This window comes from Neophocaena asiaeorientalis, unplaced genomic scaffold (genome assembly GCF_003031525.2).
Source record: "Neophocaena asiaeorientalis asiaeorientalis breed wild unplaced genomic scaffold, Neophocaena_asiaeorientalis_V1.1 scaffold481, whole genome shotgun sequence".
Lineage (NCBI taxonomy): Eukaryota > Metazoa > Chordata > Mammalia > Artiodactyla > Phocoenidae > Neophocaena > Neophocaena asiaeorientalis.
In genome coordinates this window covers 403,011-428,001 of record NW_020174559.1, presented here as the reverse complement: position 1 = coordinate 428,001, position 24,991 = coordinate 403,011, and the positions used below count along the sequence as shown (strand labels likewise).

Here is a 24,991-nt window from a genome sequence, read left to right as displayed (position 1 = left end):
GTGCACAGGCTTTCTCTAGTTGCGTCGAGTGGGGTCTGCTCTTTGTTGTGGTGTGTGGGCTTCTCATTGCGGTGGCTGCTTTTTGTTGTGGAGCATGGGCTCTAGGTGCACGGGCTTCAGTAGTTGTGGCATGTGGGCTCAGTAGTTGTGGCACACAGGCTTAGTTGCTCCACGGAATGTGGGAGCTTCCTGGACCAGGGATCGAACGCATGTCCCCTGCTTTGGTAGGTGGATTCTTAACCACTGCACCACTAAGGAAGTCCCTTGTTTTATTTTTTCATAGGAACATTTTATTATTTTTTTTTGAGATATGATTGACACATAACCTTGTATTAGTTTTAGGTGTAACATAATGATTTGATATATGTATCTATTGCAAAATGACTATCACAATAGGTTAGCATCTATTACCACACATAGTTACAATTTTTTTTCTTGTGATGAGAACTTTTAAGATTTACTCTCTTAGCAACTTTCAAATATACAATGCAGTATTGTTAACTATAGTCATCATGCTGTACATTATTATATCCCCAGCACTTATTTATCTTATAACTGGAAGTTTGTACCATTTCACCACTGCCTCATACCTAGTATGAGGTATGGATAGTAATGCATTGATAGACATAGAGAAATTGGTCTGTAGTTTTCTCTTTGCCTGCAGTCTCTGTCAGGCTTTAGTTTCAATGGTATGTGTGCTTCCAAGAAAGAATTGTAAAGTTTTCCTTTTTAAAATGCTCTGGAACTTTTTCTGTTATAGGACAGCTTTATTGAGATAATTCACATACCATTCAATTAACTGATTTAAAGTGTACAGTTCAGTGGTAGGTAGTATATTCACAGATATGTGCAACCATCACTACAGTTGATTTTAGAACATCTTCATCAATTCCAAAAGAAACCCTGTACCATTTAGCTATCACTCCCTACTCACCGTGACAACCTCTCCAGCCCTAAGCAACCACTAATCTACTTTCTGTCTATAGATTTCTATATTCTGGATTTTTATGTGAATGGAATCATATAATATGTGATCTTTTGTGACTGGCTTCTTTTACTTAACAATGTATAAGGTTCATCCACGAAGTAGCATGTATTAGTACTTCATTCCCCCTTATGGACAAATAGTAATTCACATTTTGTTTATCCACTTGTCCATTGATAACACTTGCTAGTCTGTGACTTTTTGATTCTAGCCATCCCAGTTTGTGTGAAGTGGTATTTCATTGTGGTTTTGATTTGCATTTCTCTGATGACTAATGGTGTTGACCATCTTTTCATATGCTTATTGGCCCTTTATATACCTTCCTTGGAGAAATACCTATTTATATCCTTTGCCACTTTTTAATTGAGTTATTTGTCTTTTTATCATTGAATTGTATGAGTTTTTTTTTTTTTTTTACTATACATATTTTAGATATTAAACCTTTATCAGGTACATGAATTACAAATATTTCCTCCCATTCTGTGGGTTGCCTTTTCACTTTCTTGATGATGTCCTTTGAAACACAAACATGTTTAATTTTGGTAATGTACAATTTATTTTTTCTTTTGTTGCTTGTGCTTTTGGTATTGTATTTAAGAATCTTTTGCCAAATCCCAGGTTATAAAGATTTATCCTTATTTTTTCCCCTAAGAGATTGATAATTTTGCCTCTTAAATTTAGGTCTTTGATCTATTTTGATTAATTTTGTTACGGTGTAAAATAAGGATCCCACTTCATTCTTTCATGCATGGCTTTTCGATTGTCCCAATACCATTTGTTAAAAAGACTGTCTTCCCCCCCATTGAATGGTCTCAACACCCTTGTTGAAAATCCACTGAGCACATGTATGACTTTATTTCTGGATTCTCAATTCTGTTCCATTATATGTCTGTTTGTATGCTGATTTGACTACATTGATTTACATTGTTTTGATGAGAAAGTGTGAGTGTTCCTGTTTTGTTCTTTTTTAAAAGATAGTTTTGGCTATTCTGGGTCCCTTGCAATTCTGTATGAATTTTGGAATCAGCTTGTCAATTTCTACAAAGAAATCAGCTGAGAATCTCATGGGGTTTGCATTGAATCTGTAGATCAATTGAAGAGTATTACCATCTTTATAATGTTAAATCTTCGGATCCATGAACATGGGATGTTTTTGTGTTTATTTAGATCTTTAATTTCTTTCAACGTGTTGAAATGTGTGGTTCTTAGTGTATAAATTTTACACTTGTTAATTTATTTCTAAGTATTTTATTTTTGTAGCTGTTGTAAGTGGAACTGTTAACTTCATCTTTTGGATTACTCATTGCTATTGTATAGAGATGCAAGTGATTTTTTGTTGATTTTGTACCTGCAACTTAGCTGAACTCACTTTTTAGTTCTAGTAGTTTATAGTGAATGCCTTAGGATTTTCTATATAAAAGATCAAATCATCTGCAAAGAGAGATACTTTCTGTTACAGTCTGGATGCCTTGTATTTCTTTTTCTTGCCTAATTTCCCTAACTAGAACCTCTGGTAAAATGTTGAATATAACTGGCAAGAGTGGATATCATTGTTTTGTTTCTTGTTCCTTCTATTCATAGAACTTCCTTGAGTGTCTGTTGTAAGGTGGTCTGCTAGCAACAAACTCTCTCCGTTTTTGTTTATCTGGTAAAGACTATTTCATCTGCATTTTTTGAAAGATAGCTTTGCTGGATATCAAATTCTTGGTTGACAGGTTTTCTTTGAGCACTTTGAATACGTTATTCTGCTGCTTACTGGTCTCCATTGTTTCCACTGAAAAGTCAGTTGCTAACCTTAACGAAATCCCATTGTAAATGGAAATTGTTGTTCTCTTGATGGTCTCAGGATTTTCTCCTTGTCTTTGACTTTCAGCATTTTTAGTATGATGTGCCTGTTTGTGGTTCTCTTTATATTTATCTTCTTCAGTGTTTGTCTAGCTTCCTGGATGTGTAAGTTATTGCTTTTCAATAAATATGGAACATTTTCAGCCATTACTTCTTTGAATACTTCTTTTTCTCTTTTCTCTCTGTTCCTTCCTTTTTGTAGTTACATTACATATGTTGTGCACTTAATGGTGTTCCACATTTCTGTTCATTTTCTTCATTCTTTTTTCTTTCCATTCTTCAGCTTGCATAATCTCTAATTGATCTGTCTTTAAATTTGCTAATTCTTTCTTCTGCCAGTTCAAATCTATTCTTGAGCCCTTCTAGTGAATTTTTTATTTCGGTTATTGTACTATTCAACTCTGCATTTTCCATTTGGTTCTTTCTTCTAATTTCTATTGCTTAATTAATATTCTCTATTTGATGCAACTTTGTCATCATACCCTCTTTTACTTTTGTAATCATGCTTCCCCCTACTTCTGTGAACATATGTGTAATGGCTATTTTGAAGTGTTTTTGTTGTTGTTAAGTCTGACATCTGGTTGCTCTCACAGTTTCTGTTGCCTGCTTTTTTTCCACTGTGTGGGTCATACTTTCATGTTTCTTTGCAAGTTTTTGTTGGAAACTGGACATTTTAGATATTTACATTGATATTTTAGATATTAGATATATAGATATTAGACATTATATATTGTAGCTGGGCACTGATCTTCCCCTACCCCCACCCCTGATTTATTATTGCTATTGGCATGGTTCTTTGTTGTTTAGTGACTAGATCAATTATGTTGCTGAAGTTAAGTCTCTGCTGTTGTTCCTCAGGGAGGTACAGCTCTGGGTATGCCCAGTCATTCTGAGGTGACAGTGATATTGGTATGGCTTTTTCCTCTTTTCCTGACCACACCCAGCTGTTAAATTCCACTAACTGATTGCTCTATTTTTTTCAGCAATTCCTGGAGCATAAGTTGCTCTGCAAACTCATCCAAATTGTGGCTTCTTTGAAGGAATAATCTCAAAGGTCCATTTTTGATATTTGTTCTGACCATAGGAGCGTTCCTCTCAGCTTCCTTACTATTCAGTTCTGTCCTGCAAACTGGCCTATAGTCTAGAAGGTATCTTAATTAAATCCATGATTCTCCTTCTAGTTGCCTTTCATCACATCCTCCACTGTTTTTAAGAGCACCCTTAGGCTTGAACTTCTCCATGCTCTGTTACATATGAAGTCAGTTCCTCTGGGAAGAGGCTAGGAGCTATATGTTTTAGGACATGTTTCTATCCTCAGGCAGCTCTGGAGCTCTGGGGGTAGGGTCAATGGCAGACTTCTCTCTGAATGATACCCCTGCTCTAGGAGCTGAGCACTCAGTGAAGGCAAGTGTGGGAGGTTGGGCAAGCAGCCTGAGATCCTCTCAGCTTGCTTCCCCTGGTTGGTGGAGCCACTCCCTCACAAGCCAGGGCAGTGGTGGTCAGGACCCCAGTATTCTCAGTGGCTCTGTGCCCAAGATAGAGCCTTTGTTCCATGAACTGGGGGCTGGGCAGAAGCAGGGAGTACCCACCTATTGACTGCAGTTGCCTGGGACTTAAAACAGGTGCCTGGGAGCAGAAAGAGATAAGCTGAAGTCCTTCTGCTCCTCAGAAGAAAGCCCGCCAACTGGGAGCTGGAGTAGGAGGAAACCCTGTGTTCTTGACTGCAGCAGTCTGGAGAGCAGTCCTTGCTTCACCTGTAGGGAGGGAGGAGGAACAGGTGTTAGTTTAAATGTCATAGATTTCACTGTTCTTAGCAAATATTTCTGTATATTCTTTTTTCTTTTTTAAAAAATTTTATTTATTTATTTATTTATTTATGTTTGGCTGTGTTGGGTCTTCATATATGTGCGTGGGCTTTCTCTAGTTGCAGCGAGCGGGGGCCACTCTTCATTGCGGTATGCAGGCCTCTCACTGTCACGGCCTATCTTGTTGCGGAGCACAAGCTCCAGACGCGCAGGCTCAGTAGTTGTGGCTCACGGGCCTAGTTGCTCCATGGCATGTGGGATTGTCCCAGACCAGGGCTCAAACCCACGTCCCCTGCATCGGCAGGCAGACCCTCAGCCACTGCGCCACCAGGGAAGCCCTTTGTGTATTCTTGAATAGATGTTTCTTCATTTGGTCTTAGGACCGTTTCCAGAGCTTTTCATTGGTTGTTTTTTCAAATCATTTTTGCCAGTTTCATTGGGTTAGCAGGTTAGCAGAGCTCCTTATGCTCTCTTGTCAGAAATCACTCTCTGGAATGGTTTTTGTTGTTGGTTTATTTTAAGTGGAGATATAATTCACATATAACATTGTATTGGTTTGAGGTGTACAGCATAATGATTTGATACATGCGTATATTATGAAATGATTACCCCAATAAGTTTAATTAATATCCATCACCACATAGTTACATATTTTTTTTCTTGTGATGAGAGGAATGGTTTTAAATACATTGGAGTTATTTTCCTTTTAAAGGACCATAGAATTGTCCTGTGAAACTATCTGGGCCTGCTATGTTGGGGGGAAAGGGGGAGGAGCTCTTAAAATTTTGTTTCAAGGAAACTTATCTATTTATATATCTTTTTTGAGGTCAATTTTTGATAAATACTGTTTTTCTAGAAAATTACCCACTTGATCCAAAGTTTCAACTTGTTTGTGTAGGACTAAGCAAAGTAGTGTCTTATGATTTCCTTAATTTTTATCTCTGTGGTTATTTCTTTGGGGGTTTCTTTTTATGTACCTTAAGCATTATTGTAATTCATTAATAAGATAATATTAGAAATAATTTTTTCCCTACAACTTCACAGTTAGTTTATGATTTTTTGTAATCAGAATTTATTTATACAATAATAATACTTTATTTATTGAACTCTTGCTATGTATTAGGCACTTCACAACTGTGATGTAATTAATCTTCACATAGCCCTAGAAGGTATATACTAATAGTATCTCTTTATAGATGAGAAAACTGAGTCATAGAGATTATTAAGTAATTTGCCTAATTATGCCTGGATGTCATAATTTTAACTTCTTTGTTGGCTACAAGTATTTTGAAATTATTTAAGGCTATTAAATAAATAAATTTGTTTGCTTCCTAATGTCTTAACCTAAATCACCATCCAAAAAAGTAATAAAAATTTTAGTTGTCTGTTGAAATGTATTCTATCCCATGAATTATTTCAGTGAAGTTTAGTGGGGAAAAAGTGTTACCAAAAATTTCCTTCCTTAGTTAACAATTATTAGTACTTAAATTTGTAGTTAACATGAGAGATTTCTTTTAAATGGACATCTTACATTTGAAAAGGCAGTGTAACACTTAATAACATTTAAATTAAAAAGTTGAAAAATGTAAAAAATACCATAACATCACCACCCTAACATTCTAATTTTATTTTTATATACTGCCTTCAAGTTCTTGTCCACATGCATATTTTATGTAGGTGCAATAATAGTGCGTTCTTTACTTTTGACAAAGTGAGCTGTTTAAATACTTTTAAAAGAAGTCAATTTAAAAATAAATGTTCAAAAACAAAATGTTCTTGCTCTTTGCAGTCTTAAGAGGTTAGAGAAATCTTTGGTAGAATTGAGAATATATAAAAGCTACATTAAATTTTTTAATTGGAGTATAATTGCTTCATAATATTGTGTTAGTTTCTGCTATACAACGAAGTGAATCAGCTATATGTATACATATATCCCCTCCCTTTTGGACCTCCTTCCCACCCCTCACCCCCACCCCCCAATCCTGCCCACCTAGGTCATCCCAGAGCACCGAGCTGAGCTCCCTGTGCTATACAGCAGGTTCCCACCGGCTATCTATTTTACACATGGTAGTGTATATATGTCAATCCTAATCTCCCAATTCATCCCACCCTCCCCTTCCCACCTTGTGTCCACACGTCTGTTCTCTATGTCTGCATCACTATTCCTGCCCTGCTTTTATTTTTGACTTCTTATCCTCGTTCTTTCATTCCAAGTATTTGCATGGAACACAGATTGTTTGTAAAAGTTCAGATCAATGGCTAATTTGGTTTGAAAGCTCTTATATGATGTGATCATAGACAAAAGAAAAATTGTTTTTCATTAAAACTTGTTAATAGCTTTTGTGGTATTTTAATTATATTTCTGAATGAGAGAAATTTGGGAAGATAGGAATTTGAGGAATAAAAGTTAAAAGAATATCTTTCATCAGTATGAACAAAAGCCTCTTTTTAGGCAAGACTCAGTAAATGTGTGTAACTGCTGCCCTCTTGGGTTGATACAAAGCACATGTTATTAAAAATAATTTGTACTGAGATTTATCTTTCTTCTTTCAAAGGTGTTAAAATCATCACACAACAAGTTCAACCAAGTAAAATCTTACCCAAACCAGTGACAGCAACTCTGCCCACCAGTAGCAATTCCCCTATTATGGTGGTTAGCAGTAATGGTGCAATTATGACAACTAAACTTGTAACCACTCCTACTGGTAAGTTTTCTTGAGCGTCAGTCCATTCATTCATCATACTTATTGAGTAATTTCTCTGTACTAGCAATACACTTGACATTGGGAATATAGAAATTAATGAGACAGTTCTTCAAAGAGGTCTTTCTTGACTCTTTCCTCCTCCCAACTGAAATTAGCTCTCTGCTATTGTCATGGTCCTCTTCCTTTCCTTTATAACACATACTATAATTTCTAATTACTTAGCTACTTTTTGTCGATTTGTTTAATGTTATTCACCTTATTAGACCATGAGCTCCATGAGGATAAGGGACCTTGTCTGTTTTATTCACCATATATATGTAGAGCTAGTCTGTAAGTAGGTGTTGTCAGGATTTGTTGAGTGAATGAAAACACAGTCCCCGCCTGCAAGGATCTCACACTGATGAGGTTGAGAATCTATATTACATTACAGTGTAGTAAGCATTACTCAGACTGAGAAAAGCATAGGATGCCATTTTATCCAGTTATAGAGAGCATCCAGGCTATGCCCAAGGAAGTGACAGTATAGAACATTTTAAATAGTACCACCTTTTGTGACCTTGAGCAGTTTACTTTAATTCCTCTCAGTCTTTTCCATTGTCTATTTCAATGTGATCATAAAGTTATTGTAAGTGTTAAATCAGGTATGGAAAGTCCCCAGCAGAGTGCTCAATAGCCATTACGATTAATTAATGTTAGAATTAGCCAGTACCATTATTTTAAATTTGTATAACTCTTACCAGACTTTTTGAAGAGGGCCAGATTTAGATAATAGAATCTAGAGTGTAAAATGATTCCTTTCTCAAGTTTATAAGCTATCATCTATTGGCCATTATATAAAAGTATGTATAAGCATTACCCTTAATCTCCCTTAGGCTTTAATATCTTCATTTTCAGAGACAAAACAGAGGCTTTATGTTAAGCAATATGCACAAGGCCACACAGCCAATAAAAGACAAGACTGGGATTTGAATCCAGATCTGTTTGACTCCCAAAACTGCTTTAAAAAAAAAAACTGTGGTAAAATGTAGATAACATGAAATTTACCATTTTCACCATTTTTAAGTGTACAGTTCATTGGCATTAAGTACATTCACATTGTTTTACAGCCATTACAACCATCTAGCTCCAGAACTTTTTTTTTTGCGGCACGTGGGCCTCTCATTGTTGTGGCCTCTCCCCTTGTGGAGCACAGGCTCTGGACGCGCAGGCTCAGCGGCCATGGCTCACGGGCCTAGCCGCTCTGCGGCATGTGGGATCTTCCTGGACCAGGGCACTAACCCGTGTCCCCTGCATCGGCAGGTGGACTCTGAACCACTGCGCCACCAGGAAACCCCGCTCCAGAACTTTTTACATCTTCCCAAACTGAAACTCTGTGCCCATTAAACAATAACTCTGCATTCCCACCTTTCCCCAGTCCCTGGTAACTGCCATTCTAACTTTCTGTCTCTTTGCAAAGCCTATGCTTTAAAAACACTGTTATTCTTGCATTAAATCTATTATTCTTCACCCAAAACTTTTCTCCATTTAGTACAAAGATAGTAGTGTTATGTAGATATGATTCCTCATGTTAGGGAAAGGTAGTGAAAAATAATATTGTGTCTGTGCTTATGTATATATATTAGAATAAGTGTTTCTAATTTTAAAACAAAAGCTTAAGTTGAAATATTTTCCAGCTATAATTAACTAATTCTAACTATGTATCTTCATAGCATAATTATTTTGCACTAGTTTTTTTTTCTGATTTAGATGTATGTTTGTATTCAATTTAAAGTAATTCTACTTAATGTTCTTCCACTTCTCCCTTTTTTGGGTAGTGATTATATTTTAAAACGGTAAATACTAACTGAGTAAAACCATTTTTGGGAGGGGGTTGTTGAAATAGTTATCACAGTGACCCCTGAATCTAATTATCATGAAAAAATTTTTTTCAGTTGAAGAATGTGTTTATCTGAGTTATCTTCATTCTCCCCAAACCTAACGGCTCTTAGGAGCAGTGTTAGGAATTTAGGAACAGTGCTTAGGAATAGTGTTTCTGAGTTACCAGATTTGTGACAAACTACAACAGGCTTATCTGGTTAATTTTTAATTCCTGTTTGGGGAAAGGAAAAAGTTCTAGAAATAGTGGGGAAGAATGTAAAGTCCTTTGAGAGATATGAAGAAAAATATTCTAATGGGTCAGTTAAGAGGAAATATGTAAATAGTGAACTTTTTAGGCTAAGAAGAAATATTCCTGGTAACTCTTGGCAGCTTCAATTTTAATCTCTAGTAAAATGATGGAATAACTCTTTAAAAGATTGAAATATATTTAGAGGGTAGCAGAGTACAAAACAGTAAAAATTTATAAAATTTTTTTTTTTTTTTGCGGTACGCGGGCCTCTCACTGCCGGGGCCCCTCCTGCCGCGGAACACAGGCCCTGGACGCGCAGGCCCAGCGGCCATGGCTCACGGGCCCAGCCGCTCCGCGGCATGCGGGATCCTCCCGGACCGGGGCATGAACCCGCATCCCCTACATCGGCAGGAAGACCCCCAACCACTGTGCCACCAGGGAAGCCCTAAAAATTTATAAAATTTTAGTCAAACAATATACTGCCTTATTTGCTGAGTGCTGCCGTTGGGTTTGGCACTGAGACGGCATAAAACAGATGCAGAGACCTTGAAATCTATAACAGAAATATCTAAAATGCTCTGGCAGGAAAGATGATTAAATTTAAGTTTCTTTTGGCATCAAACTAGTGGAAGAAGGGTAATGGAAGAAGGGAACAGACTTGGTTATACTTTTTCTTGGGGTTAGTAATTTGATGCAACACATCACAAAATTTTATGTGTAAAATTAATTCAAATTGAGTTGGCTATAGTTCTTGCTATGTGCATTGAAAACTGGCTATAAATTGTTACTTAATGGCTTGACACCTTGAAATTCCATTTTCAAGTTAAAGCAATGTAGATTATGTTGAATTATAGTTAAACTGTATAAATCGTCATTCTTCTAAAAGTTATGACAAGTTTTTCTTTTGGCTTTTCCCTTTTATAGGCACACAGGCAACCTATACTCGGCCAACAGTGAGCCCATCTATAGGTCGGATGGCTGCAACCCCTGGAGCTGCAACCTACGTGAAAACTACCAGTGGTAGCATTATTACAGTAGTACCCAAATCATTAGCTACCTTGGGGGGCAAGATAATTAGCAGTAATATAGTTTCTGGTAGGTATATCTGAAGTACATTAAAGGTATAGGTGACCAATAAGAGGAAAAAACATTTCACTGTTGGAAGGATTCTGTTTGATCGCAGTTTTCTGCTTAGAAATCTAGAGCTTTGTTTTTAGTCCTGATGTTTTAATGATTAAGTATAGTTTTTTAGTTCTAGTATTAAATCTTCATATGTTAAGCTTTTGAGAGTTTTAGAACATTTAGTTGCATTTAATCAATGGAAGGATTATGGTTTACATTTGCATAGAGATTTTTCATTTACAAAGTATTGCCCCATTTATCAATTCATACCTCATAACTCTGAAATAGTTGGTATCAGCCCCAGTCTACAGGTACAGACATATTTAAGTTTAGAGGATGAACTTGACCTGTCCAAAACCATACAAGCTAGATAGAGGAAGAATTAGTATTTATTAGTCTAAATATGTTTGAGGGATCATATCTCATAATTTCAATTGCTAATGTCACTTTAGCATATTAAAAGTAAAAATACTTGAATATTTTTATTTGCTTTTCACCATTTATATTGGCTATTTACTTTTTAAAAATGTTTTACTCAGATAGTGAAGGCTAATATTTATTGGTATTTTGGAACCTTACCTGGTTTTTATTGGCTCATTTATTCCTGCAATATTTGCGTTGTGTATCCTGAAGTGGAATGTTAACATGGTATCCATTTTCATTGATTATTATTTTTTAATTAAAATGATGTGAATAATCTCTGACCAAGCAAGCCCTGTGGACTTTAACTGTCTACCATTTTTGTAGACTAGCCATATTTTGTATGCCCCAGGTGAATTGTTCTAACATTTTAAAGTGAAGGGATTGAAGTTCCTGGCAGTAATATGATGTTGCTCATAACTCAAGGAGTGAAAAAAAAACAAAGCAGGGCATGGTATTGGCATAAAGCACTATATTTAAAGCTGGTAATTTTGGCCCTACTTTTTAAGTGTAAGTTTCAATGTTTGCCAAACTGAGGAGGGTGAAACCAGTAGGGAAGAATCATCATACTCCAGCTTTTAAGAGGATATTTTAAATAACACAGTTAAAACTCAAATTATAATTTATTACCTGACAATATCTTTAAATAGTATAGAGCACATACTTAAACATTTTTCAAAAAGTAATCATGTTTCTTATTAGTGTATAGCTTTTTATGACCATAAGGGTTTTTCTTTACTTACATATGAATTCTTAATACCATATAGCTTGAAGGAATGTCTACATGTCATGAAGCCTCTGTTTTCAAACCTTATTTATGATTTAGCTGCTTTGTGTGAGGTTAGAGCAATACAGGCAAGCACATTGCCCTAGAAGCAAAGAGGCGGTGAGATATATACCCTACACGTGTATACATTTCATCCACCTGTGTTTTTGAATATGAAGTAACTCATGGTTAGTCACTATTTCAAGTGTATGGGTGTACAGAGGAAGAGTTCTTAAACTTTTTCAGCACTATAGGATGTACTGGGCTCACAGCTGAAATAGCTTTATTCATTGCATGGAGCTCATTTTGCCTCAACCTTTGCTTCACTATTTGACACTTTAATTCTAAAGAACTCTCATTTCTGACTGCTTTAAACTGATCCTTATGTTACATATCAGTATTCTTTATAAAGATAGTTTTCTTATTTTATAATACTCTTGTTGCTCTATGATACTGGGATTATCGGTTAGTTTATTAGTAGTTTTCAATCCCTGTCTTTTCACAGTAAACCGGTAAGCCTGGTTGGATGAATTTAGATAGTTTTCTGCCTTCATCCATGATCAGATGCTGGATACTAGAGTCCATGCCCCCACCACCCCACAACCATAAAGAAATGCTTTTCTTAAAATATACTCAAACACCTGGCTGTAAGCATAGAAGGCTTTAAAAAAATGATATTTTCCCCTTCATTGTGGGGAATTTGGAAAATACAGAAAGGTATACAAAGAAAATTAAAAACCTGTCATTTTTGCCATCTAGAGAAATATGTTAAAATTTAAGTGTATATATTTCTGTTTATTCCTTTTTCTATTTAGATTTTTGTATAAATGTTTTTGTGTATATATGTATATTTTTAAAATTAAATTTAGATCTAATACAATCAGTTTTAATCTTTTTTCATATAATAATATCATTTTCCCATTCCATTAAATGTATTTTGACACCCCACCCCCGCCCCAGATTAATTACTATACAGTGTTCTCTCATACGATGCACCATGATTTAACTGTTTATACATTGTTGAATGTTTTAGGTTACTTAACAATTTTTTTTGTCATAAATAATCCTGTGACAAACATCATTATACATAAATTATTATGTGAAGTTCTTACTTTCTTTGTATAATGTCTTGGAAGGCAAGTTCATGCTTTCAAAGTGCTTTCTAGAAAGGTCAAGTTTTTATTAGAATAAGCAATTAAGTGGAAGGCATGACTATTTTTGCAGTTATTTAATTCATGTCTTATGGAATCAAATATTTACTTATATGTGTATATAGAGAGAGAACTATTAGATATGTAAGTCTTTTGGAGAGCTTTGTTGAAGGTTGGTTGAAAAATCATGCCTATTTTATGCAGAAGATGGTTTCCTTCAGAGATAAACTCATTATCTTGACTCTAAGGACATTATGAGAACCTTTGACAATGGCAGGACTTGATTTTGATTCCCTTGATCTTTAGTACAATGTCCAGGCAAGGCTTGCATCTATATACTTGTCCATTTGTTCACTCATTTGCTCATTCTTTGAGCAAAGTAACACATAAAACATTATCCAAAAAACCAGATTGTCAGAGTGATTTAAGAATCTGTGAATAGTAAAATCTGGGCCAATAAAATTTGTGTTCTTTAAGCCTACCTACCATAATGCTCAAACTTTTACAGGCATCTTATTTTTGAATAGGAATCTCTGGAATGCATCAGTATCATGGCCCATGATCCAAATATGATTCACATTTACTTGCACCCATTGTATCTTGACTCCTTATAAGTAAAGACTATGTATAGGTGAGTTCTCTAATACGCTATGAACTAGATATGTGGTCGGATGCTGTGATACACCGTGATGTACATGAGGTGCATTCTCTGCCCTAAAGAATGCTAAACAGGTGAACTTGTATAGTCTCTTGTAACATGAGAACTATACACTGAATACTGTGAAAACATAGAGGAAGACTTTATTTATTTATTTATTTGTTTATTTTTGGCTGTGTTGGGTCTTTGTTGCTGCGTGTGGGCTTTCTCTAGTTGGGGTGAGCAGGGGCTACTCTTCGTTGCAGTGCACAGGCTTCTCATTGCAGTGGCTCCTCTTGTTGTGGAGCGTGGGCTCTAGGCATGTGGGCTTCAGTAGTTGTGGCACATGGGCTCAGTAGTTGTGGCTTGCGGGGTCTAGAGCACAGGCTCAGTAGTTGTGGTACACGAGCTCAGGTGCTCCGCGGCATGTAGGATCCTCCTGGACCAGGAATTGAACCCATGTCCCCTGCATTGGTAGGCTAATTCTTAACCACTGCGCCACCAGGGAAGTCGGAGGAAGACATTTTTTTAAATGAGTAATACTTCTTTCTTCAATATAATGTAGATGTCACCTGAGATATAGAAACATGCTATTGAAATTTTAAACTTTTATAATTTGATAATTCTAGTCATAAATTGTGTTCTTAATTTATTCATAATTGTAATATAATGCTGTACTTGCTTTTCCTTATGCTATGCCTTTTTCTTCTGTTTTCTAACATTGCCCCCACCTCCCATTTTGTTAAGCTGGTGAACTTGGTTTGCAACTGTCTCATAAATTGACACACCCGTAATGGAAAGGATTTGACATTTTCATAGTTATAAATATAATTCATTTGTTAAGCAAGTTTTGTCAAAAAAGTGATCCTTGTACTTTGGTATGGAGTTAAATCTTGGTTTACATTTCCTTGAGATAGTTCTTAATGCTTACTTTCTAAGAACACTTCTTTATTAACCAATTATTTGGTGAGGGAGCATTGTCAGAGGAGGCATCATAATCACATACGAGGGACTGGAGTTAATTAAGAGTTAAAGTTGATGTAAGCGGATAAGAGGCAGCTTAGTTTTTGTGGCTCTTAACAGTTCACTATTCAGAGACTGCAGGTACAGGGAAAAACATTTGTGAAACTGGCCCACGGATAAAAGTGCTTTTTTATGTTACCTGAGCATGTTACCTTGGACTGATGAGGCATTAGATGATGGCAAGTGTATTATAAAGATATTGTAACAAGGTGGCCAAAAACTGACATATAACTAGAATATTCTTATTCTTGTGCAATCTTATTTCTAAAACTAGTAAGGAATGCTAAGGTTTCCCAGTAGAAAAGATTAAATTTTAACTTTTATTCTTGAGAGTATATTAATCAGTTGTGTTTTTAATGTGTACCCATTCTGTGCTTAGTCATTTGATAAATGATATGCAGGCCTATAGCAGAAAAATATGACTTGCCTATTTTCATAGGCAGAGAAAATTATAGGTGCAGAAGTAGCACCGGAATTGGTGTGCTCAAGGACCAGTGTGGAAACCAGCACATTGAAGGAGAGGTATATATTGGATAATCCTGAAAATTAAGGTCTGATGGAACCTGGAGGGCTAAGCAGAGCAGTTTGGTCTTTGTGTGGTAGGTAATAGGAAGCCATAGTAAAAGGAGTTACTTGTTAAACTAGAGTTTATGGTGTGTATTTTGGAGTAGGAACAAATAAGATCTAATTGGTGGATTTAAGGCCAGATTATAAAGGATTCTGAAACCCAAGACTAGAAGTTGGAACTAAATACAATGGGGATTTGGAAGGTGTTTGACCAATTTCACATGTTGTTGGTTCTTGATATGGTGAAATGAGGTTTTTTTGTTTTTTTAGGATGTTTGCTATGGCAGGATGCATCAGAGCTATTTGAATGATAGAGAAACTTGAAATAGGGAGAAAATATGGGAAGCCAAAAGAGATGTGGGCCTGTCTATTGAGCTGGCATTGATAACATTTTGAAAGAAGACATATGTTGGTGACAAATTTAGTTCATTCACATACTCATTGAACGATTACTTGAGTAATTGCCATACAGTGTGTGCTAAGCACTGAGGACTCAGTGGCGTGAAAAGATACAGTGTGAAGCCAAGGGGCTTTCATTTTGTTAGAGGGTACAGGGAGTGAAGACAAGGCAAGAAGCAAAGATTGACACCAGGATTTCCAACTTGAACAATTAGAAGAATATAGGGTATAAATTTGATAGGTAGATAGATTTGATAGGTGGAAGAGAAGCAGTTTGTGGAAGGATGTGGGGGAGAGGTTAAGATAATAATATGTTTGGATCAGTAGATATAGATCTACTACATAGATGTTAATGATGGAAAATATAAGTTTATATATATAAGTATATAAATTAGGGTTTCATTCTCTGACTTTTCAGAGTGTTGCAGGTGATGAGTATACATTTCATCTGACTTGGTCTGTGACTGTTTATTTTGTGTTTTTCTTGTCACATAAAAATAAATGACATTTCATCAATTTTCTCTATAGTCTAGTATTACATGAGAATTTTGATACATATTTGCCTCTTTTCTATGTTATTTTTTGAAGAGTTTTCCTATCACACTAGTCACATAGGTAATACCATTGAGTTTGGGAGAAATGTTTGTCATGGAATAGAGCTTCTAATTTGTTTCAGTTAACTAGTCAGGAGAGGAATATTGATGGGGAAGCAGATAGTGATACTTTTAGATTCTTAGTTTCGTGTGTAGGCCCTCAGATTCCAAAGAGATGAATGCTGTAAGAGTCAATTCTTAATATTCTCTCATTCTAGGACAGCTTGTAATTTATTATTCCAGGCCTTCATTTTCATCCTCATGACAGCCTTCACGTCATCTAGGGATGACATCAACTACATGTATTAATTGTATACAACATAAACAGAAGTAACCAAATATCACTAGTCCTTAACTCGGGCCTCCTTTTCTCCCCCCTTCTCTAAGGAACGACTACCAAAATCACTACAATCCCAATGACTTCCAAGCCCAATGTGATTGTTGTGCAAAAGACTACAGGAAAAGGAACCACCATTCAAGGCCTCCCGGGCAAAAACGTTGTCACAACATTGCTAAATGCTGGAGTAAGTAAGAGCTTGAACTGCAGACTCAGCAATCCACTAAGGATTTTAAAGACCAGCTATACAAATATTTGTCTAAGGACTTCAGAACCCACAATGGCCAGAATGGCTTGATTTTACCCCTGCTGTGATGTAATAACTGTTAAAAAACACCACCTACTGATGCCATTTTTTATAGTAATTTCTAAAACATGTTGTTCATAGCTAAGTTGCTTATGACCATGATTTAGATGCTTAGCTTGGTCCAGATGGAAGATTCCACTGGGTTAACTACAGAGGGACTTCTGTCAGAGGACAGTTTATTCCTGCTTTTGGCCAATAGATAGCAGTCTAGTATTTTGCCTAGGCTAGGCAAAGAGAAATATTTGGGACTGAGACTAAATTAATGACAATGATTTGTTACTTTCATTTTTAGTTCTTTGAGCTAGTGAAAAAAAATCAAATAAATAACAGATTCATTTATAGTTCTGAAGGCAGTTGTTAAGAGGTTAAGAGATTTGGAGTTAGCCAAACCTAGGCTTTGTCTCTGAGTATCATAATTGTTTGACTTTGGCTAACTTATTCGACTTCTCTCATCCTTAATTTCCTCATTTGTACGTTGGGGATGATGATCTCTACCAGTGAATTTGTTGAGTAACTAACTGGTAGCTGTTGAAAGTGCTTAGAACAGTGCCTGGCACATAGGAAGTCCTCAATAATTTTTTTTTTCTTACTGTTATTACTCTTTGTACTTAACTATCTAGGTTTGGTAGTGTCCCTACTTTGCTAGAAAAAAAATGCTGTACTTCATTGTAGTTGATCTCTAGTAGCTTCCTAGGCATCACAGTCTTTACAATGTTGGTAGGGGTCTAGTATTAGATTTTTTCATCACGTGGGAGAACATAGATTGTTCCTAGCCTTAGTTCACATAGTAAGCCAAAAGTAAAGCCAGGATTAGAATTCAGATTTTCAGAATGCTTTATCTTTTGGTTTGTAATTTCATGGAACTGATATTAAAAGAGGGGAGTGCCATGTACTCTAGGTCCTATGGTCACATCGATCTAAGAATAGTGTGTGTGAGTACTAGCTGCTATATACATCTAATAGCAACAGTTTGACACAGGAAATGATAGTCAAACAAGCAGATCAGAGTATAAGACCATCAGCTTAACCACATGTGTACATGTACCTGTACTCATAACTTGCTTGCCTGTGTATGCGTAAACACACACACACACACCAGAAGAGCTTTTTCAAAAAATAGCCTGCTAGTTGATTTTGATTGATTTTGAATGGTCTTTAATTATACTTGGACAGGCCCCATTGAGCTACTTAATAGAAGGGCATGCCCACTTGCAAACTAGCAGCTCTTGGCAAATGAACTAGAGCTCTTTCCAGAGATGCTGCTGTGAAGGGTGTACATGTATTAAAATAAGTAATCACATGATTGGCAGACACTCCATGTTTCCCTTAGATAACTGCGGCAGATATTTAAACATGTGAATTTTGTAATCATTTAGCTCTAAATTCACAGAGTGATTACCTTTTTGCCAGCTCACCTGGGTGCTTTGTTTTTACTGGCTGCTAAGTTTAGATGGCCACATATTTAGGTGACGATGACTAAAAAGAAAAACTGATAAGGTGAAAAAATTTCAGATCCTTTACTTTTTATGGATTTTAATTTTTTAAATTTTAATAGTTTAGTAAAATGACTGTATTTGAATTTAATTTAGTTATGCTCAAGTATTGACTCCATAACTGACCAGAAAATGGTACTTAAGAATAAAGCAGATGAAAATGGTGAAAAGTTAATGGGCTTAAACTATCTAGTTAATAGACTAAAGTGATATTAGTAACATGCTGACATGGGAGAAGTCCTAAGTTTTTTCTTTGTATTTTCCCATGTAACCTCAGAAAGAATGTTAATATCTCTGCTGATTTCATCTTTTGCCCATACTGTTTCACAGAGGCCTTCTGCTATATATCCTTATAATTTCATGTTTGGGGAACTGAGGTAGTTTATTTTGTATGTGAACATTTAGCTATTGGTAAAATGCACAGTAATTTTTTTATTACACATATGTTCATTTCAGATAAACTGTCAATAAAGATGAATGTTGGGGGGACAAGACCTATAGTCCCAACACTTAGAGATAACCATTGTTAACATTTTAGTATATATTCTTCTATAATTTTTGACTCTTATTTTATATACATATTCTATGAATGAGACAGTGTAATAAGTATTCTTACATAAGGTGATTTTTTAAATTCACTCACCAAGAAGTATTTAATGCTTTCATAGGACAGAAGGTTGGTCAGAGGACTTTTGAGATCATTTCAACTAGGTCTAAGATTTTTGATCACCTGGAAACATTGTACTTTGTTGCAGAGTTTACAGCCCTTTGCCCATCATCCTGGTAAAACCTTTCTGTGATTTTCAGTGAAAAAATGCATATAAATCTCATATATTTACTGACTTCAATTTAGGGAGAAAAGACTATTCAGACGGTACCAACAGGAGCAAAGCCAGCTATTATCACTGCTACAAGACCCATCACCAAAATGATTGTAACTCAGCCAAAAGGAATAGGTTCCACAGTTCAACCAGCAGCTAAAATCATCCCAACAAAAATTGTTTATGGGCAGCAAGGGAAAACACAGGTATGCTAAGATATGGTGATTTTTCTTGACTCTGGTATATTTCAAATTCCTAGAAAAGATCAGTAATATTTAAAGAATCAGATTATTAAAAATTATGATTGAATGTGTATAATCATCTGTTTTCAGAATAGTACTTAAAAAAATATACATCTTAAATATTTGTGTCATGTCATGAGCAAAGCTTAGAGAACAGAATCCCCTTGGAGGACTTCCCTGGTGGCGCGGTGGATAAGAATCCGCCTGCCAATGCAGGGGACACGGGTTTGATCCCTGGTCTGGGAAGATCCCACAGGCCGTGGAGCAACTAAGCCCGTGCGCCACAACTACTGAGCCTTCTTAAATATTTGTGTCATGTCATGAGCAAAGCTTAGAGAACAGAATCCCCTTGGAGGACTTCCCTGGTGGCGCGGTGGATAAGAATCCGCCTGCCAATGCAGGGGACACGGGTTTGATCCCTGGTCTGGGAAGATCCCACAGGCCGTGGAGCAACTAAGCCCGTGCGCCACAACTACTGAGCCTGCGCTCTAGAGCCCGTGAGCCACAACTACTGAAGCCGGTGCCCCACAATAAGAGAAGCCATTGCAAGTAGAAGCCCACGCACCGTAACGAGAGTGGCCTCCGCTCGCCACAACTAGAGAAAGCCTGTGCACAGCAACGAAGACGCAACACAGCCAAAAAAATAAATAAAATTAAATCTTTGAAAAAAAAAAAGAATCCCCTTGGAATAAAATTTGCTGAAGGTATATATTGTTTTTTGAGAAGAAGATGGTTGAGGGATGATGGTTATTCATAATCTCTCAAAAGTATTTTTTATAAGCTTATATGGCCTTTGAAAGCACTTTGGATATTATAAAATTTGATTTACTTGAAACCTAAATAATGGAGAAGCTGAAGATCCGTTCATTTTTCAACAAGTAAACGATAAGGGAGCTTTTCTGGAGATTTGTCTGGGAAATTGAGGCTCGGGATTTAATCTTGTGTTGCTGGGCTACTGTTTATTTTGCAGGTACTTTACTTTTCTGAGAATATCAAAGGAATTGATGTCAGCTTTGGTTGAGAAATGCTATCCTAGAATTTTTGTAAAAGCTACTAATTTACCTATGAACTAATAATTTGCCTTTAGAATCAGTTCCCTCAGTATTATAGCCAAATAGTTTACATATCTAAACAATAAGTTTTGTGATTTTCTAATAAGTTCAAATTGCCTTTAAATTTCAACTGTAACAGTTTCATTTGCTCTGTCATCTAAGTCATAACCCATGTTTTCATTCTTGAATTTTTGGAAATGGTGACTTAAAGAGTCTGAAAAGGTTTAGAAACTTATATATGGGAGAAATAAAAAATAATTGTGGTGAAATAATATTTTTATTCCATGTACCCAATTGAAGTTAACTCCCAGAGTCCAGATTTTGAAGTGGAATGGTTCACTGTGAAACTTTTCTCGCATTTCACTTGTTGTAGTGTCTGTGGTTTTGACCTTTGCCAAGAGTTGATCTATCGCATGTTCCTTATCAATTCTAATAGTTGTCTAAATTAGTGTTCCTCTGGGGATTTCTTCAAAGATGACTTAGGTCCTTAGCAATTTTATTTTGTGCAGTTGTGTTAATTAGGAATTTCATTTGGTTGCTAAAGAAAAGAAACCTGAAGAACAGTGGCTTAAACAAATTAGGGTTTTATTTTTATTATGTTGATAAATATTCAGAGGAAGGAAATCCTGGACTGTTATTGTGACTCAAAAATTCCCCTGGGAATCTAGGCTCCTTGTGTCTTTCTGTTCCGCCATCCTTAGTTTGTGACTCTCTTTCTACTGTATAGCCTACAGACTGTAAAATGACTCCTGAAGTCATTACAGGCAAGAAAAAACAGGGTCAAAGGCTCTTGTTAGAATCATAGCTGTTGTAATGTAGCACGTACCGCTTGAAATTTTGTATGTGGCCTGCTATAATTTGTTCGTAGATTGAATTAGTCTTTGATGAACAGTGCTGTGCCCAAAGTATAATAAATGTACAGAGTACCGTTTTCTGTGTCAGGAAAATATTTGTTTCATCATGACCTAGAAGTTAAGCATTTTTTAAATGCTCTAAATTTATACTGGTTGTATTTTTGCTTGTGTTCTAGGTTCTTATTAAACCTAAACCAGTGACGTTTCAAGCTACAGTTGTTAGTGAACAAACAAGGCAGCTGGTCACGGAAACATTACAGCAGGCATCCAGGGTGGCAGAGGCTGGTAATTCATCTATTCAGGAGGGAAAAGAAGAACCACAGAGTTATACAGATAGTAGTTCCTCTTCTACGGAGTCCTCCCAAAGTTCCCAAGGTAAGATCCATTTTACTTCTGATTTATGTAATTACTGCTGACATAGTGCCCTAGTCCTAAAATAGTTGAATCTAGGGATCTCAAACAAACATGTATGCTTTGACTTGTTAGTTCTTTTGATTTTATTATCTTTTGTTTGATATGTAATCAGTGAGCTGAAGTTTTGTTTTTTGGTAAGGCTTATTACCATTCTTTCCTGCCTGGCATATGTTCATCAAGTAATTGGTAAATTTTAGATGATGATTTTGGCAGGTAGGTATTATCAAACTGGATAGAGCTGTGATTCCTTCTGTTTGCTTTGAGTAAGTAGGAGAAGTATGCAAGAAAGTGAATACACCTTTTGAAATGGTTGTTGCTGAATCTTGAGAAAGGATCAAGGTGGTCAGAGATGGGGCCATAAGTGGGCTGTAAGTGGGTGATCATACATTGCAGTTTGCATGGGACAAGTCTTGGTTTATTTCTGTTCTAGAATAATTATTAATAGCATTCGCTTTCACTCTCAAAAGTGTTCCAGTTTAGATGATAATTATATGGTTGTCGTAATTATAAGGAAGGTGCTATGAAGCCAGACTCCATAATAGGGAAAATCATTATCCTTAGTGCTATTTTAATTGTGTTGTTCTAGGAAGTCACTTGAAATAGACTCATGATCATAAGCTTTGAGACTTTCTACAAATCTAGTACCCATGTCTGTCAGTTACCTTAACCACCCATATTGTCAGGTAGTATATTTATACCTGTACTTAGAAGCTCTGATATATCCAAACAAAACTGTTTATCTTCTCTTGATCATTCCTCACTCACTCCATTTCCTCTCCTCACCTCTCCATTATTGTCTTTGGAATGCTTTCTTGGCACCTTCACTTTTCTAATACAGCTTCTTCATATTGTGCAGGAATTATTATTTTAACTCTTCAGTGGAATCTTCCTAGATTAGTCTTACTAATGGTTCACATTGCTGATTATTCCATTAATTCAATTTGACATTTATTTATTAGTTTATATTATGTATTAAACTTCATGAGAAAGCTTCATGAAGGAGGTAGCATTTGAAATGGTCTTTGAAAACTCATCAATTAAAAATTAAAATGTTGATTTTAACAAACAATATGGCACTCATTTTAGAAAATGGATAATTTTCTTCTACATATTATCAATAATAGTAATATTTTCTGAATCAATTTGCTAAGATTTAATTTATTCTGTATTGATTGTGAATCAGTAGTAAGTAAGTAGTAAGTAAGATGATGCTTATTCTCTATTTCTTTTAGACTTACTGATTTGATATGTATAGATTCCATTCTCAGTGTAACTCATCAGATGTTTTTTTTCCTCTTTTATTTTTAAGTCTGTAGTTATTAGAATAATACCAGCCTTTATTTTCCCTTGAGAAATATTTTCATAGTGGTCCAGTAAAATGTTTAGGTTATGAATTGTTGCTGAAATGGGGACCTGAACAGTAGATGTCTGTGTATACATAATCTCAGGTTATCTTTTGAAATTGCTAGTTTTTTCCCAAGAGAGCTATAAGCCAATCATTACTTCCCTAACATGCCATTTTATTAGTGAGCCTTCAATTTTCATTCTAAGAAAGGGACAAAAATTTGGCTATTTTTGGAACTGATTGAGTGTAAAGTTTTCTGCTCTTTGATCTGTTATTATACATGGCCTCATTTATTTTTGTTGTTTATCTTTCATTGCATATTACTTCTTTTTAAAATATTCTGTAATACAGAAAAAATTCACCATTCAAAGTAGGTATATGTAATATAGTTGCCTATAAAGCCAGTTTTTATAATCTGCATTTACTTCTCTCACCATATCCTTGTACAGTTCCTTAGTACATTCTCACAAAGACAAGGGACTGGGAATATATATGTTATGATTTAAGAGAAAGGGATAAAGGGCTTTTTTGGGGGTTTTTTTGGCCACATCTCAGGGCATGTGGGATCTTAGCTCCTTGACCAGGGATCAAACCCATGCCCCCTGCCGTGGAAATGCAGAATCTTAACCACTGGACCGCCAGGGAAAGGGATAAGGGTTTTGATCAGTTTAAGACTCATGTTTGGTTTTCAAGGTATAAGAGGGTCATACTTAATGGGGAATAGAAGCACTATATAAGAGTCCATTCTTTATTTATATCGCTTTTGTAGTTTTTAGTGCACCTCTTTTTAGTAACTTTTAATGTAATTTCAAACTTACAAAAAGTTGCAAGAAAATTATAAAGAACTCCTGTGGGCTTCTCTGGTGGCGCAGTGGTTGAGAGTCCGCCTGCCAATGCAAGGGACACGGGTTCGTGCTCCCCGGTCCGGGAGGATCCCACATGCCGCGGAGCGGCTGGGCCCGTGAGCCATGGCCGCTGAGCCTGTGCGTCTGGAGCCTGTGCTCCGCAATGGGAGAGGCCACAACAGTGAGAGGTCCATGTACCGAAAAAAGAAAAAACCTCCTGTGTATATTCTTTACCTAGATTCACCACTTATTTATATTTTGCCCTATTTGCTTTGTTGTTGATTCTCTTTCTGTCCTTCCTGTGTCTATAATTTTTAAATTTTTTAAGCATTTGAGAGCAAGTTGTAGATATTATGTCCTTTACCTCTAAATACTTACATTTGTAGGTTTATATTTCTTAAGGGTTAGTCTATTCATAACTAAAATACAGTTATCAAAATCAAGACATATGAAGTTACAGTTCTGTAATCTACAATCCACTCAAATGTCATCAGCTGTCCAATCATGTTCTTTGTAGTTTTACCACCACCCGCCCCCGCCCCACCAGTCCACAATCCAAATTAGGATCATGCATTACATTTAGTTGCATTTAATTGTCATGGCTCTTTTTTTCCCTTAAATTTGGATAATCCTCCAGCCTTTCTTTGTGTTTCTTGCTTGATCTTGACATTTTTGAAGGAAATAATCAGTTACTTTTTAGAATAGTCTTCAATTTGGTATTGTCAGCAGGAATTCCACAGATGTGATATATCCTTAGCTTTGTCTTATCAGGAGGCACTGATGTCAGTTTGTCCCAATATTGATGACGTTAACGTCGATCTCTTGGTTAATTAAGATGATGTCTTCCCGTTTTTTTTTGCATTATGAAGTTACCGTATTTCCCTCTGAGATTAATGGTAATTTATGGGAGATGCTTTGAGACTATATAAATATCATATTCTTCATAAAACATTTATCTACTAGTTTAAGCATCCATTGATAATTTTCTAAAGCCCATTATTTGTTAGATAGTTGGCATTCTACTGTAATAATGAATCAACTTTGCTTGACTTCATATCCTTTTTCTGGTGACTTCCTATACACCAGTCTTAGAATAAGGATGTCTTTTATGCCAAGGAATTTCTTGATTCTACTTGTGGTTTCGAAACTTTCCCCA

The 24,991-nt window shown here is 36.0% G+C and overlaps 1 protein-coding gene across 8 annotated transcripts in view; it reads left to right on the top strand.

Annotated features, from left to right (window-relative positions):
• Positions 1-24,991, top strand: part of EMSY (EMSY transcriptional repressor, BRCA2 interacting) — an 81,317-nt gene that overhangs the window by 36,057 nt on the left and 20,269 nt on the right. For all 8 annotated transcript variants that reach the window (XM_024757505.1, XM_024757507.1, XM_024757506.1 and 5 more), the window contains 5 exons: positions 7,191-7,340; positions 10,372-10,542; positions 16,513-16,649; positions 19,116-19,289; positions 21,408-21,606. In XM_024757505.1, coding sequence (XP_024613273.1) covers positions 7,191-7,340; positions 10,372-10,542; positions 16,513-16,649; positions 19,116-19,289; positions 21,408-21,606 — 831 coding nt within the window. The remainder of the gene's footprint in view (positions 1-7,190; positions 7,341-10,371; positions 10,543-16,512; positions 16,650-19,115; positions 19,290-21,407; positions 21,607-24,991) is intronic.